The 16763-nt window shown below is 37.2% G+C and overlaps 1 protein-coding gene and 1 pseudogene across 1 annotated transcript; both read right to left on the bottom strand.

Moving 5' to 3' along the window:
- Window positions 1–5408: 5408 nt before the first annotated feature.
- On the bottom strand, window positions 5409–8880 carry LOC113349365 (TPR and ankyrin repeat-containing protein 1-like). Its single transcript, XM_026593338.1, has 4 exons — window positions 8741–8880; window positions 8002–8405; window positions 7620–7857; window positions 5409–7165 (listed from the first exon to the last, which is right to left on the bottom strand). The coding sequence occupies exons 2-4, from the start codon at window positions 8335–8337 to the stop codon at window positions 6489–6491; spliced, it is 1251 nt and encodes a 416-aa protein (XP_026449123.1). The 5' UTR covers window positions 8338–8405; window positions 8741–8880; the 3' UTR covers window positions 5409–6488.
- An 885-nt stretch (window positions 8881–9765) lies between these two features.
- LOC113352139 overlaps window positions 9766–16763 on the bottom strand; it is a 7677-nt pseudogene continuing 679 nt past the window's right edge.

Here is a 16763-nt window from a genome sequence, read left to right as displayed (position 1 = left end):
TGAAACTCTGGCCTGAGAAGATTCCATGACAGTAGCTGGAACCATAAGCGTCGATAAAAAAGGATCCAACAGTTGTCTTAATTTTATCTCCATTGCTACTGACTGGTTCTGAAGTATGCCAAAACTTGACATGATGCACTGCATATTCTCCTCTCTGAGAAATAACACAACATGAAAAGGTTAGGCTGCTCAATTGTATACTGCAATTGAATAAGATTAAGTTTCCAACGCAAAAAGATCATTCTAAACTCCCTAAAATACACACTCAGCGTGCAACAAAACTTACCTGGCACGAGAAACCCTTGAAGCAGCTAAGCGTTGCTTTAATTCACCAAGCATAAATTCTGCTTGAGTGACGAACCTACTATCTTCACTGCTTGAAGATGCTTTCGGCTTCAATTTGGCAATTCCAGCATCAAGAACACGAATAAGTAACTCTATATTAGACTACACAGAAGAAAGTACATCATCAGAGGCACTCTTTTGATAATGGAAATCAAAATAAATAAGAAAGAGCAAATTGAACAATTAACGAACCTTCAATGCAGGTGGATTCATAGAAAACTCGTCAAATCCACGCCAAATGATCATGTAACTCCCTTGCAAATCACTGACATGTTCATGCTCATTCTCCATGAACTGCTTTTGTTCACTGAATGAACTGGAAGGTTGAGAACACTGAACAATGCTCCCAATATTGCACGAAGGAACATTTTTATCACTTATGCCTTCAGTCCCCGATTCAATTACAGCACCTTGTTGTACACATTGTCTTCTCTTGATGTCGAGTATATCCAATATATCTTCTCTACATAGAATCAAATCCATGTCTACGACTATGGCATCAGGACAGGAAAAGGTAGGACGATTTTTACCAAAATACAAAATCACCCGAGGATTCTCAATAATCTTAAGAACCTCCGCGAATACTTAAGATATTTTACCATAATCAACCTTCCTGGATATTCTCTCATACGGATATTTTGAAGGCTTTGCAAAGTCAAGGATCTTACGAAATTCCACTGGGAGCAACGAAGATATGTCCTTATCAATGAGTACACCAACGAGCCTTTCAAAATGATCTCCAGCATTGATACAAACTAGACAAACAAGGATAAATAACCTTAAAACAAGAGAACGGTAGTCTTTCTTGGCTGCAGTATCAGTTTTCTCAAACCATTCCAGTGTGTTTTTCTTCCCCAAAAGTATTATATAGTGACACAAGGCCAGCAGAGAACCTTCCAAAAGATGCAGTTCTGCCTTTAAGCTAATTTCTGTATCCGACTCGGATATTTTAAGTTTCCAGTTTTCACATGTAAGTGTTTCCAGGAGAGCAGACTTTGTTGTGAAAAGGAAACGTTTCCAAGAACTTACCAAATAAAGTAACCGTTCCAGAAGATAAAAAAAGTGGAACGGTGAAATGGTATTTGATATTTTGCTCCAATTGGGCTGACAGGTTATCAACAAAGACTTCCTAATCTGCAAGAGAAATGATAACGTCACAGTCCCTGAATCAATGCAGTCTTTAAACTGCCTAAAGAAGGATTTCCAATGACCTGATACAATCATCTCAAAACAGTTTACAATCACCTGACACAGTTCAACAGGTAGACTCCCATAAACAAATATCAGCATCACTGTAGTTGCAGGAAATCCTACAACACACCCCTTGTACTATCATGACTATGATTTCTAGATCTAAACTTATTTGATACGAAAATAAAGATAAAAGTGCTAAAATTATAAAGAGAGACGCAAGATTTACGTGGTTCGATCAATGTGATCTACATCCACGGGGTTAGGTTTCACTATGATTGTTTGTAATTACATATGTTGATCTGTGCGAGAGGCAAGAATTGAACCCGCGACCTGCTACTTGCATATTCTCACACCATACCAACTATGCTAAGCCTCTCTTGCGAAATAATCAAAGTTCTTGCGAAGTAATCAAATTCCAACTGTGTGAGAGACAATTCTGTATAAATTTCGCGTAACAAAAATAAAGAAGCAAGAATTGATCCCGCGATCTACTGCTTGCATTCATGCCTCCTGACCGACTGTGCAAGCTTCTTTTTTGCGAAATATCTCTGTGAAATTATCATCAACTCTCTTTTGTGCGAAATAATCAAAGAAATATCTATACGCATGTTTTGGGACTTGATCACACGACCATGAACTCATTAACTTCGCAGATGACTAATTGTGCTGCCTCTTGTTTGCGAAATAATGAAACAATATTGCGAAATTATTCATTTTTTCGCTATCTGTAAAAAAAAAAAAACTATGTTCCCAGGCAAATTCGAACTTGCAACCACGAACACACATACTGCTCTCTGGGCCAATTGTGTAAGAACCTCTCTGCGAAATTAGCGCATAACTTTTTTCCTTATTCTTTTATTCTCCCATGCAAATGAGAAGAAAATGAAAAATATGTGTCTCTGCGAATTCGAACCCGTGACCTATTTATTGTTCGCTCAGCCTTGAACCATCTGTGCGAATTTCTGTTTGTGATAGAAATTGCAGCATCTGCCTCTTATCTTTTCTTCGTCCTTCCTTAACTTCTTTCACATTTGCCTTCATCTCCTGAACATGAAAATCTTCCACTGAAACTTCCATTTTTTTCCTTAAATTTCACCACAACAACTAATTTTTTTCTCTCACTCTTTTCATGTCTTTGAATTGTTGATGATGTTTACTCCCTGAAAGTGTGATTTCTTCCATAAAATTTCCATTTTTGAACCTAAACTTTGTAGATCTAGAAAAATATGAACAATAGCTAATCTTCATGGAAATTTTTTGAACCAACCAGCTACAGGAGGAATAAATGCTTTACTCCTCCCTGTTTCTAGCGCCAAAATGTAGTCGCAGGAAATCCTACAACACACCCCTTGTACTATCATGACTATGATTTCTAGATCTAGACTTATTTGATATGAAAATAAAGATAAAAGTGCTAAAATTATAAAGAGAGACGCAAGATTTACGTGGTTCGATCAATGTGATCTACATCCACGGGGTTATGTTTCACTATGATTGTTTGTAATTACATATGAGTTACAATTGAGACTCCATTAATGAGTATTTGGAGCTCTTGGTTGAAGAAGGAAGAAGAAGGAGATAATAATAATACAAATTCTGTTTTCTCTCTCTCTCTAATTGTGTCTCCCTCTCTCATCCTAAAATGTGTATCCTTTTCTGATTATTATTCTTTCTCTCTCTTGCCTTTCTCTTTATATAGGATATTACATAGTGGATGACAGCTCATATGTAGTGGATTACAGCTCATATTATCTCAGGCTCTCGCTACGTTCTCTCAGGTTCTTGCTACATTCTCGTGAGATCTTAGTATTGTGCGATATTTGGATCCTACATCTTGCCTCTTTTTCCTTGAATATTGCTTGAAGAACGATCTTTAAGGAAAAATCCACTTTGTAGTAGTAGTTGTTGGAGGAACGAGCGAAAGAATATTGGACTTGAAAAGTACGTACTTGCCTCTATTCTTTTATGAAGTTCCGGAACGTTGCGAAGTAAATAAGAAGTATCATCTCTTGAAGTATGCGAAGTATGAAGTATCCTTGAAGAAGTATAAGAAATACTCAATCCTCGAAATATATAAGAAGTATGGAGTATGAAGTATCCTTTGAGAAGTATAAGAAGTACTTAATCCTCGAAATATATAAGAAGTGTGAAGTATCCTTTGAGAAGTATAAGAAGTATCCGTCCTTGATTGCGAATAAGAAGTATTGCGAAATTATACTCCACGTTCTCTGCCTCATGCAATGTTGTAATGCAAATAATAATTTAGATTAGTATTCAACATTTCTTTTATCAAAAATTTTCATTTAATTGCAAGTTCAAATCGTTTTTTTTTTGTTTTGATTTCCTTTGTATAACTTGTTTCGTCTCATCCGATAAATATCTTTCATGGAAATGATCCTAATGAGGTCTTATGCAGCCTGTTGATGGAAGGTCTTACTAGCCTGTTGATGGAAGGTCTTATTTTTCCTCCTACTACTCTCCATGTTAGATATCATTCTCATTTGAAACAAAGCAAATTTTCAAGAGAAATATATAAATTGATCTGTGCAAGATTTTTCTCGATTTCTTTTGTAATTGTGAAATCTTTGTAATTCTGAAATTTCTGTAATTCTGCGATTATATCTCCTTTTGTAAATCAAATCAAAAATCTTTTATTTGTATATGTGTCGCTTAGCAAAAACAAATGCAAGAGGCAAGAATTGAACCCACGACCTGCTACTTGCATATTCTCACACCATACCAACTGTGCTAACCCTCTCTTGCGAAATAATCAAAGTTCTTGCGAAGTAATCAAATTCCAACTGTGTGAGAGACAATTATATATAAATTTCGCGTAATAAAAATAAACATGCGAGAAGCAAGAATTGATCCCGCGACCTGTTGCTTGCAACAATGCCTTCCGAGTTCTGACCAACTATGCAAACTTCTTTTTTGCAAAATATCTTTGCGAAATTATCATCAACTCTCTTCTGTGCGAAATAATCAAAGAAATATATGTGCAAAAAAATATGCATGTGTTGGGACTTGATAACAAGTCCATAAACTCATTAACTTCGCAGATGACCAATTGTGCTGCCTCTTGTTTGTGAAATAATGAAACAATATTGCGAAATTATTCATAAATGAGAAGAAAATGAAAAATATGTGTCTCTGCGAATTCGAACCCGTGACCCGTGACCTATTTATTGTTCGCTCAGCCTTGAACCATCTGTGTGAATTTCTGTTTGTGATAGAAATTGCAGCATCTGCCTCTTATCTTTTCTACGTCCTTCCTGAACTTCTTTCACATTTGCCTTCATCTTCTGAACATGAAAATCTTCCACTGAAACTTCCATTTTTTTCCTTAAATTTCACCACAACAACTAATTTTTTCTCTCACTCTTTTCATGTCTTTGAATTGTTGATGATGTTTACTCCCTGAAAGTGTGATTTCTTCCATAAAATTTCCATTTTTGAACCTAAACTTTGTAGATCTAGAAAAATATGAACAATAGCTAATCTTCATGGAAATTTTTTGAACCAACCAGCTACAGGAGGGATAAATGCTTTACTCCTCCCTGTTTCTAGCGCCAAAATGTAGTCGCAGGAAATCCTACAACACACCCCTTGTACTATCATGACTATGATTTCTAGATCTAAACTTATTTGATATGAAAATAAAGATAAAAGTGCTAAAATTATAAAGATAGACGCAAGATTTTTACGTGGTTCGATCAATGTGATCTACATCCACGGAGTTAGATTTCACTATGATTGTTTGTAATTACATATGAATTACAATTGAGACTCCATTAATGAGTATTTGGAGCTCTTGGTTGAAGAAGGAAGAAGAAGGAGATAATAATAATACAAATTCTGTTTTCTCTCTCTAATTGTGTCTCCCTCTCTCATCTTAAAATGTGTATCATTTTCTGATTATTATTCTTTCTCTCTCTTGCCTTTCTCTTTATATAGGATATTACATAGTGGATGACAGCTCATATGTAGTGGATTACAGCTCATATTATCTCAGGCTCTCGCTACGTTCTCCCAGGCTCTCGCTACATTCTCGCGAGATCTTACTATTGTGCGATATTTGGATCCTACAATCACCACTTCCCAAATTTAAGAGAAATTTCTTTCCGATCTGACAATTTCCATAATTAGTTCTTTGGTAATTTCCCTACAAAGTTATGTTTTTCTTAGCTTGATCATATCTTCTAAAAAAATCATCTTTGAGTTTGCGGGACTTACAATTTCGAAAAACCGCCGTCTACAAGACGCAGAGTACTCTAGTAGTGCCTTAGGAGCCTCCCAGTCCAATACCTTAGATTCCATGAGCCTTTTTGTGACTCCAAATATGTGAAGAGAAGTCATTCCTTGATTAAACAATGAGGAGACTTTCCAGCATAAAACCGATAAAGGGTATTGAGCTTCTCTAACACATTCATACCAAGACTGGTGACTTCAGAAACCCAGTAACTCTGAGCAGCAGATACAAACTGGTGAGCATCCATTGTAACCAATTCCCCATTTTGTCCAACAGATCTATGACAGATCTCTTTCACCCAAATAGGCATCTGCATTTAGCAATATGTAAATGAAACTGCTATTTTGTACCGTTTTGCAGACACCTAAGTAATCCATACAAAACTCATCATAGCCCTTAGTCTTTTTCATGTTTTGTTCCAATAGAACCAAGGAACATCAATATGCTTAGAATCTTCTCCTTCCATATATTCCAGAAGTAAATTAAAGCCTGAGTTGAAACCCTCTTACTGGAAATCATTAGTGCTGCATGTTTCATAGGGTCCAACACTACCATTTCATCCTGTTCATATTTGCCAAGCCTTACTTCAAGATGGAAATCAAGTATCTTCCGAAGGTAAAAAAAATTCTGCTCCAAGATGACCGAGCCTCCGGGAAGTAGCCAAATAATCTCCCATCTTTGCTAAGTTGCTGTTTTTCTCTTATAATGAGCTAGCCACCAAGCAGATTAACTCATAAAAGTTATCATTGCTAGTCTTTGCCATCAATTTTGATTTTGTCAAAAGTTCCTCTTTGTTTGAGAATTTCTTCAAGGGCCAACCTTTGCTTCCTGTAATCCAAAGAGAATTGACAATAACATACAGAAGAATGATCCTTGATGCTTCTTCATAGCACCCACCCTTTTCCAGTATTTCTGACCCAAGAAGAAGATCTCCTCTCAGCTTGGCAGAACTTGCAGCCTCCATACAGTTTCCAAACTCGACCTCCAAATCCACGAGCTCATCGAGATAACTATGAGTTACCAAGAAAGTCCGCATCAAGTTCAATGAGTTGAAGGACCGAACAAACTTCATCATACTATTTGTATCTTTCACTTGATAATGGAGAAATGCACACTTTTCTAGGAACTCTTGTTTCAATTCTTTCATCCCTTGACTTTCGGCTGTATCACCATCAAAGATTCCATCTGCTTTCCATTTCTCTATGAACAGAAGCCCCGCTTCCAAAAGATTTCCCTTGGTGCAAGCAGTCAGGCATTTCAACAAGCAATTAGCCCTACAATACACTTCGGCCGCAATAGACCAGCATCCAGCAAGAGAAAAACAATCAGCTGCATCCTCTAGCCTTGGTTCCTCGGAATTCTTCAGGTAAAGCAAACCTATAAAGATAAACACATTACAAGCTAAAATCATTTAATCATTCCTAAAGAAAATTTCATACCTAATTTGAATTTGATAACTTAAACTGGAGTTTGTCTAACTAGGCTCTGCAAGAATTTTCCTAAAGATGATCCTTCAATAGCATATTCTTTTCATTAGTGTCTAAATATTCTAACAAGTTTGCGGGAATGGTTGGGGTCCTTAGGGGGATCAAATTCATTAGCGGGAATGTGCTCTGTTACTTCTGGAATTCATGTCAATTCAAGAAAATGGCTTTTTCCATTCCAGAAACTTTAGGTGGGTTACAGAAAGCAAACTTAATATTTCAGGAATTGATTTTGGGTGAACAGAAAGCACACTTCATTTCCTCTCTTTATACCTTTTTTTTGTAATTTTCAATAAGAATTTACTTCAGGGGGAGATTTCCTTAAAAATAATATAGATAGTCCAAACCTGCCCTTTCGTATTCCTTTAACTGAATAAAGCATTTTGCAGCAATCTCGAATTTTCCAATTGTTTCAAAAATCTCAGCAGCCTCAGTCAGATGAACGCGAGCCAGTTCAGAACTTGAACCACCCACTCGGATAGCAGCAGCTCTAAGTCCAGCAGCTTTTGCCCATTTCTCTTTGTATGGATCTCCAGCTCTTTCGAAACACATCATCGCCATCTCAAAATTACCCACGTTAAATAGCTGCAGAATTTATTTGAAAGAACAAAACATATGACAATAAAATTCATACTCTGAATAATGCTACAGAATATGAAATTTGGGAAATAGAACTTAGTGGTACATGAATGCATGTATGGAACAAATTGCAAGGGTTCCAGTATAGACCTTGATACTGCAAGAACACCACTCTTCCTTGCTGCTTCCAACTCGCATCGTCTGTGCAAGAGATTCATCCAGATGTTGAGAATTTGTCTGTACGACTCCCAACTCTTCCTTGCTGCTTCCAACTCGCATCGTCTGTACGACTCCCAACTTCTTCCAGTAATCAAACATAGGCATCGAGAATTTGTCTGTATTCTCATAGATCCACAGCCTCTGCCTAGCACGAGTAAGAGCCACATACAGTTGTTTCAATTCAGAGCAAAGAATTTTGTGCTTGGCCGAGCAGAAACTTGGAAATGATTTGTGTTCGGCGCAGTGAAGCAGATCTAGTTCCTCCATGTGTCCGTAAATAACTCGCCACTGATTCTTTAAAGGAGATGTTCCAAAAAAGTTGTACAACAGACATCCTACACATATGACAGAATATAAAAACACATGCCTTCTAAGAGGATAAACAGTTATACGCAGAGTTCAAACTGAATGCATTTAAGGGCTGTAGCTCCATAGGCGCAACTACTTTGTAAAGTGCCCCTCTGTGAATTTGAAGACATGAAATATATGCAGCGGAAATTAACTATACATATTAGACGGGCATACTATTGCTCTTTCTTTCACGGTCACACACAGCACACTTAACTATTGGTCATGTATATTTAGCATTTGCAAATTTAATGGTAAAACTTGAGAATTCAACATGTACACTTGAGAATTTCAAAGAGAAAAAAAAAAAACAATCACCGACCTGAAACTCGAGGCCTTTGCACTCAACTAATGTCAAGACAAGGGCTTGATTTCCAATTTGGTCGGAGACTTCTTTCTTCACAGAATCATCACGTACTAAAATAACCTGCTCTGCTCCAAACCCAATCAAACTACTACCAGTACTCCCACTATTTCCAAAAATAGTTACAATTGCATTTTCATCATTCACAGATTCAAGTAAAACTGGTGCCTCACCATATATAAGGCTATTCTAGGGCCTTAAAGAGTCAACAGAGAGGGGAAAGAAGTGGTAAAGAAGCTCAATTATGCTCTGAGACAGCTTGAGAATACCTGCGTGAGTATGGAAATCCTGACTCAATTGAAAATAATCAGAAACCTTTTCCTTTGCTTTCCCTGTGAAATCACTTCTTGGTTCTGAGATGAATTCATTGTAAAACAAAGATCTTATGTCTTGGAACCGGAAATCAATACCCCTAGCAATAGTTGGAGCTGTATCACCCGAGAAAGCAAATCCTGCCTCAAAATTTTGGCACATATACTTAAAAAGAGCAGCCTGTCTCATGGTTAGATCTTGGACCTCATCAACATATACAAAATCCATTTGATCACCCCGATAGATCCCTTTTCGCAGTCGTTGATGAAGGTCCATGACTAAATCAGCAAAATCAAACTCACCATTCAGCAGCTTCTTCTTCTCATAATCAAGAAAAATATCATAAATCATCTCTCTTAAATCCTTGCTTAAAGTGGAAACCCGTCCCTCAGATAGCAACAAATAATTCCCCCCGGCTGAGTTTGCCATTAGGAACTCTACCAGCAATCAGCCCACCTTTTATGTGAGACATTATCTCAACAAAAACAGTTGCAGGGTCAAGTTTTCTGGTCAAGTGACAGTTGAAATGCGTCCAGTAAAATGAATTAAACCGGTCGTAATTAACCTCCTTTGATCTAATAAAAGCATTTAAGGCAAAAGTCCTACTTGTTCCAGTATTTTCCGCACAAAACTCCCTTACATCATTGAATCTGTCAAAATACGAATCCTCCATACTTCCGTCAAGCATCAGTAAGAACTTCTGAAACGTTATGACAAGTGGGTAGCAATCAAGTGGTAGGTCAATGAAAGAATCGGGGATGCTACTGAACGCAATGGTATCATCAATGTCATGCATATCAGTAACTTATTTTCTGCTGACAATTTCCCGCCGCAGATAAAACTGAAAAAAAAAAATGATGCAAGAAAATAAGCATACATATAGATAAAACTGAAAAAAAAATGATGCAAGAAAATAAGCATACATAAATTGGTCTATACGTTGATATTGTATTAAGTTAACTTGGTATCCTCATCATTACCAAAAAGACCAATCTTAGACAATATGCAGATAACAACATAAAAGTTATTCTAAGACCAATAAATTATTTGATTCGCATCATCAATATATACTATGCAGATACAACAAGAGTAAACTACATAGAAAATGCAGTTTTACAATAGCAAAAATGGTTTGGCCATAAGAAGTTGGAATTGATGGCACAGCCGCACAAGTAGGCAGAATTGATGGCACAGCCGCACAAGTAGGCAGAATATGAGTCTTATGACACACCACACGTCGAGTGATTTAGTACTAGTTTACTATCTAGTTTACACCAATTTTGATCCCGTATCTATTGAGAAGATCCGCAGACCATTAATCATATTGACGGCAACATGAAAAGGCAATCCGGATTTTCAACAATAATTTACTAACAGCTTTTAGTAGGTAAAAGGTTTTAGAAGCACGTCTTCATCAATAAATACTATTGGAATGTGATCCCCACAGCCATGTGTAGTTTCAGATATCACATGACATAACTTGTATTAATATCTCTAAACAATTTAAAGGCAAAATTAAGGACAGTATAGAATTGGACTAAATGGCTCATGAATAAAAGAACAACAAGCTACCCATAAGACAACACCAGGAAATAAATTTACCTTTTCAAATTTGAAATTTGATTCTTGATAGAAGAACATAGTTGAGGGCTGACAGTTACAAACATTTGTCGTAGGTTGGTTCCGTTTGTCGCTCCAAGACCCTCTCTCATCCAATTCTTTGGGGAAGCAGACGTAGAACATGTACCCTCAGACAACCCTTCCAAAGAGAAATAGTGTTGCTGCTCCTTCTGAAACAATTTCATGGTTAAGATAGTTGTTTTCCCAGTTCCAGATCTTCCAAGAATAAAACTACTTCTTGGAAAAAGAGCTATTTCCAATTCTTGATCAGTCATTTCAAAAGGAAGATCAAGTTCTCTGCCATCACTTCCAACTAACAAATGGCTCACGACACCAGATGATAAAGAGTAGAATTTCATCAATAATAGGCTCTCGTTCACTTTTGAGTTTTCAAGATAGCTTCTTCCGTCAAATTCTGCAACACTCAACCCACTAGTCGCCTCAGTTCTTGTATTATATCGAGCAACTTCATTACATGGTTCCCAGATCACTGGCACATCCATATCCCTATAAAGAAAGAAAGAAAATTAACACAGCAATTTATCATCCTAACTGATAGGTGAACAGAACGAGTCATCAATTGACTATCACCAGACGTGTAATACTAAGAGTAGTGGTACCAAACATACCCATCAGCCTTTTTTTCTTTGCAGCGGTTGATGAAATCATCTGTGTACATACTAAAGATGCTATCAAGACGCTTAACAAGTTTTGGCATCTCCTCCAGAGGTAAGATATCCCATATCTTCAATACTTGGACATAGCTTGAACACTTCGCAATATCGACAGCAGAAATAACATATAGTCGTCCAACCTTAAACTGTTTCACGAGCTGCAAGGAGTTTCCACAAACAGAGTCCATTTTCTTCGGGCTCCAGCCACTGGAAAGCTTAAGCAACAAATTGATAACCGACTTTTGGGTCTGAAACGATTTCAATCTCATGAATGACTTTCGAAAGTTATCACTAAACAAAACCTGCAGAAATCAAGACAACGAAAATACCAAATCCAATTGAGTTCAGTATTCCAAAAAAAAAAAAATTACGGGGTGCAAACAAAGCGAGAGTTTTTACTCTTTGGACAAAGGATAACATAACATTTTTCCCTGAATATTCAGGATTCTACCTTCCACTTTGCAGTTTTGAAGAGTATGCTATCTCCTTTCAATAAGTCATCCAATTGATCAAGTTCTTTCTTGGCTTTCAATGCTGCATTAGCAAGATCTTTATCTTCACCAGCATTAAATAAACAATGCCGATTTTTAGCATCAGAAACAAATGCGCTCCAGCAAGATCCACTTCTAAGCAGAGTTTTCCCATCACCCAAAATCCAAAGACAGCGCCTGCAGTGATAAAATACAGCAAGTGAACTTCACATATCCTTGCAATTTCTAGTTACTTTGGTTTGAAGTATATTCTTGAATGAAGCACACTAGTTTACCGTGCCCTAGTCAAAGCAACATTAGTTCGTTGAAGATTAGATAGGAATCCAATAGATCCTTCACTGTTAGATCTGACAGTAGAGATTATTATGATATCCTCTTCGCCGCCCTGGAAGCCATCAATAGACTTCACCCTCACAGCGAAATGTTCGAACTTCTCATATTTGTGTCCAAGTTTCTCTTGAATTGCAGCTACTTGAGCAGCATATGGGGATATTATTCCAATCGTTAGCTTCTCTCTTGCGCCATCCCATGCTGTAAAAGTAAAAGTGTAAAACCCTCACTATGATTTCTTGAAAGAAAAGCAAGCATGGGAGACAGATATTCAGGCAGGACAAAAAATGAATAATGCTGCCATATGTAAATTACATGGAAATGTAATGCAATTATAAACTCACACACCAAATACCTCTGAAAAGCTTCCGTACAATCTTCAGAGTAATTGCTACTTCCACCATATTTTTCCTGCTATGTGCAACATTATCTTGTTCATCTCTTCCATCAGAAGTGCATATAAATGAGTATGGACCAAACATAGGTCCTTGAAGATAGGATCTTTGATAACTTTTACAGAGAACATTGGGAGCATTTAAAATCTGGTTTCTATAAAAGTTGCCATTTGGAAAAGCACTTATTTTAGGATGCATTCTGTACTGAATGTTGAGAAGGTGCTTTGAATGTCCCAACAAACTCAACCTTTCAAATAGACTTCTTCCAAATCCAGCGTCTTCAGAAACCTAAACAAGAAAACTTGAAGAGAGTTTACAAATCATAGATCTCAAAAACATTTATGTAGATAACGTTTCTTCAAAATATTAACTAAATCCAAGCAGTGTGCAAATATTTACCTTGCTACATTGCCGGTAGCTGACACTCATCACCAATTAGAATAGCATGCCGTATTCCTTTAAGTTGCATGGGTATCGTTGATTCACACTCTCTTAACTGAGCAGCTTCATCAATAACCAACAGGTTCAGCGAATCCATTTCTACTCTATGCAAAGTATATGAGCTAGACGCTGTGCAGAAGATGAGCGAGGCAGATTGAAAGCAAAACCGCCGTACCAAACTTCTGTCCATACTATCTGGAAGGACATGAGAAAGAGAATGACAAAGAGATTTTAGAGCATCGATGCATTCATTTCTGATCTTGTACAGCTGAGTAGAAGTACAAGACATATATGCTTCGCTCTCATGCTCAACAACCTCCTCCTGTGCAAAGAGTGTCTCTATTTCTTTGTCACTAGCATTATTTTGAGACAGAAGAATTCCAAAAGAATCAAGCAAATTAAGAAGGCATACCATGCTTCAAAATTATGCTGCAATAGAAGTCCTTTTGGAAGATGGGTGCATAAATCACTTACACATCTTTTCAGAGGAGAAACCATGGCTGTGTATCTATCTTTAATGAACCCAAGAAATGAACTCGGAATCACAGGGGTGGAAACATTGTTGGCACTAGTTTTAGCCTCACCAACTGATTTATTCTCCAACAAACGATATTCAGCAACACAGTCTTCAAGGAATTTTATCATGGATGTAAAGCATTTCTTCCAACTGTTGGGTGGTGCAAAACATTCCACAAGCCTGTCCACACGATAATCCAAAAAAATCTCCTCAAGATCATCAAAAATTTCCAAGCGATTCCTATTCCCAAATAAGAGCAAATCTCCCAGTGAACATAACAACCCATCCTGTCCTGGATCCATGTGGTGAGGATTTTCAACAAGCTTTAGGACGCGCGACGCCACTTCCTTAACTGTAACATTTGTTGGAGCACATGCAAGTGTTCTACAGCTCTTACTTAAGAGGGTGTACAACAAGATACTCAGAGTTTTAGTTTTACCAGTCCCGGGTGGACCCCAAATAAGTTTAACAGAAGACTTATGATTGCACTGTGCTACCGAAAGAGAACTACGCACTGCAATTGCTTGGGAATCATCGAGGACTAATGATAATCTGCGGCCAAGTTGTTCGTCCCAGGCACTATCATCTTGTAAAGAACAAAAATGACAGATTTCTTCAACCTGCAATGCATTAACAAAGGCTATTATTACATTCTGCACTCAGTTGTCACAAACAGTGCACTCGTCCAAACTACATTATATTTCTTTTAATGCAGCAGAAGTTATAACCGTAAAATAGACATAGGAAATGGAAGCTTTAAACAAAGAAACAACACGAACCCTAATACCTGTCAATCTAACAGTTCTGACTCTGCACAGTATACAGTTCTTGCAAGATTTTGTTCAAGGCATTGTTATAAAACAAGTGATATCTAATAACATATTCACATTTCTTACCGTCGAATTGGGGCGCAAAACTTCCTTAATGATCTGTAAGTTTCCAGACATGTGTAGTGCTTTCCATATTCTAATTTTTGTAGTCATATTAACCAGAAACACAGCAAAAACGGAGTTTCGCATACCATCTTTAGCCTCAACCAACTTTGATGTCCGAAACTTTAAATAACCTGATAATTTATCATCTTCTGTAGCATTGGACTCCTTCATATCTTTCATGACCAAAGCAAAAGTACATGTCCTTACGCACTGTTCCAAATCCGACGCAATTTCAGGCACCACATTAGGCAAAACAAAAAGGTCGCCGCATTTGGGAGAGTATGCCTCTTTGCCACTATCACTATTTATGTTCCTCCAAGAATCAAATTGAAGCTCATACAGAAATGAACCATGTGACACAGACTCCTTTACTGAGATTACTTCAGCAAATGGTGCATCATGTAACACCTCCATACTGGAAAACAACTCAGAACGAGTTTCCTCAATTAATGGTAAAGTGTAAGAACCAAGGTAATCCTCCGTTGACTGGAAACATTCAGGGATCTTTTCCACCTAAAAAATATAAGAAGTAGCTTACGTCAGATTTCAGAACGAAAAGATTGAAAAAGTTCAGTTTAGCAGTAAAGGATTGATTGTTTTAATTAAAAAAGCCTTCAACCGAGCAATGATTGGATCACATAAACCATAGTTAGTCACTAGTCCAGAATCATTGTAACTGGCTTTAACTGCTTGCAAGTTAATCAATGGTACTTGACATTGACAAGGAAATGAAACTTAGACATCCACAATTAGGAAGGTTACAAAAGAATACAATAGCTAAATCATTGTAATTTAAACTTCTTTAAATTATTTTTGGAAAGGGATCATTGTACTAAAGATCGGCATTCTAATAAAAAAATCCTGGTATGAGTGGGCATATCGCCATGTACCTGCTTGGAGATGACTAGAGGGATAGCCTCCCTAAGGTGAACCTGATCTATATATCAAGAGATTAGTACGTCCTAATACTTCAAAGTTCTATCACACTCAATGTCTCAAATTATGCGTAAGTCTCCAAAATCGGGATGTCTTAGGTGTCTTTTTCGACAATTGATCCAGGGTAGATTTATGATGGATCTAGAAATCAAATATGGGCACGATGAGCTGCATGCTAATCCCCACCTCTGCCAATTGGCCACTTGATGCTTCAATGGTGGCCCATGAGATGCATTTAGCATAAGATCATAGAGTGGCCTCGTGCAATAGGATTAGGATTCAAAGCCATAATATGCACTTGGTGTATGACTGAAACTTATGACTATATAATGTTCTAAAACTTATGACTCCAGCAAACGTTGGTTTCTGATTAACGGTAAAACTGATGTCCCCCAAATCACATACCTCTACTGGAATTGTATATGATAGAGTATAGCTACACAGTGGGCAACATTTCTAACTGATATCAACCCTGTAAGGTGGAATGCCCCACATGAACTATGTAAACATGATGATTTAGTAAGACAGAGACAAAGACAGGGGCAAACCTGGTCTTTATATAACTCTTCATTGGATATATCCTCGAGAGTCCAAGAGAACACCAAATCGATCAAATCTTTCTCGGGACGTTTATATTTGGAACAGCTAGAATGAGCCATTTGAACCACTTCCCCGCCACCTTCTACCATTTCAACCACTTCACCGCCACATTCTACCATTTCAACCACTTCACCGGCACATTCTACTTCATCTCCAATCTCAAAAATCTGAAATAACATATATATATTCCATAAAACCTAAAAACAAATGCATATAGTAAATGCTCAAAATCTTTAGTTCTCAGTTACTGTTGCTCACACATATGTGAAGCATGTCACTCAAGGATACATTTCAGACTTCGAGGAACATGGTTTTGCCACATGCAAGACTCTTGCAGCTTTCACACCCACACTAGATAATGTATGAAGTATAAACAAACAATTCAATGCATGGAATACTATGAACGCCTAACTTAGTGACCTTTTGAGTTTATAAAGTTTTTGTACGATATATCATACAACTGATAAGCTCACTCAAACAAGCAAAATCAAACTATCTTGCATCTACATTTCATGTTCCGCAAGCCGCACTTTATAATATGCCTTAACTTCTTTCCCAAAACACACTAAGTCCTTAAAAACAAATATCCAAGCAAATCCCTCTAGAAGTTAAAATTGACTGTTCCAAGAACAAATTCAAGAACAAACAAGTTTAGGTGTTGAGGTTTATTAAGAAAACCTCTCAACACATAAATAAATTATCTATTCCCACTAAATAATTCCAATAAATA

This window comes from Papaver somniferum, chromosome 2 (genome assembly GCF_003573695.1).
Source record: "Papaver somniferum cultivar HN1 chromosome 2, ASM357369v1, whole genome shotgun sequence".
NCBI classification, from domain to species: Eukaryota; Viridiplantae; Streptophyta; class Magnoliopsida; order Ranunculales; family Papaveraceae; genus Papaver; species Papaver somniferum.
This window is presented reverse-complemented; position numbering and strand designations above follow the sequence as displayed.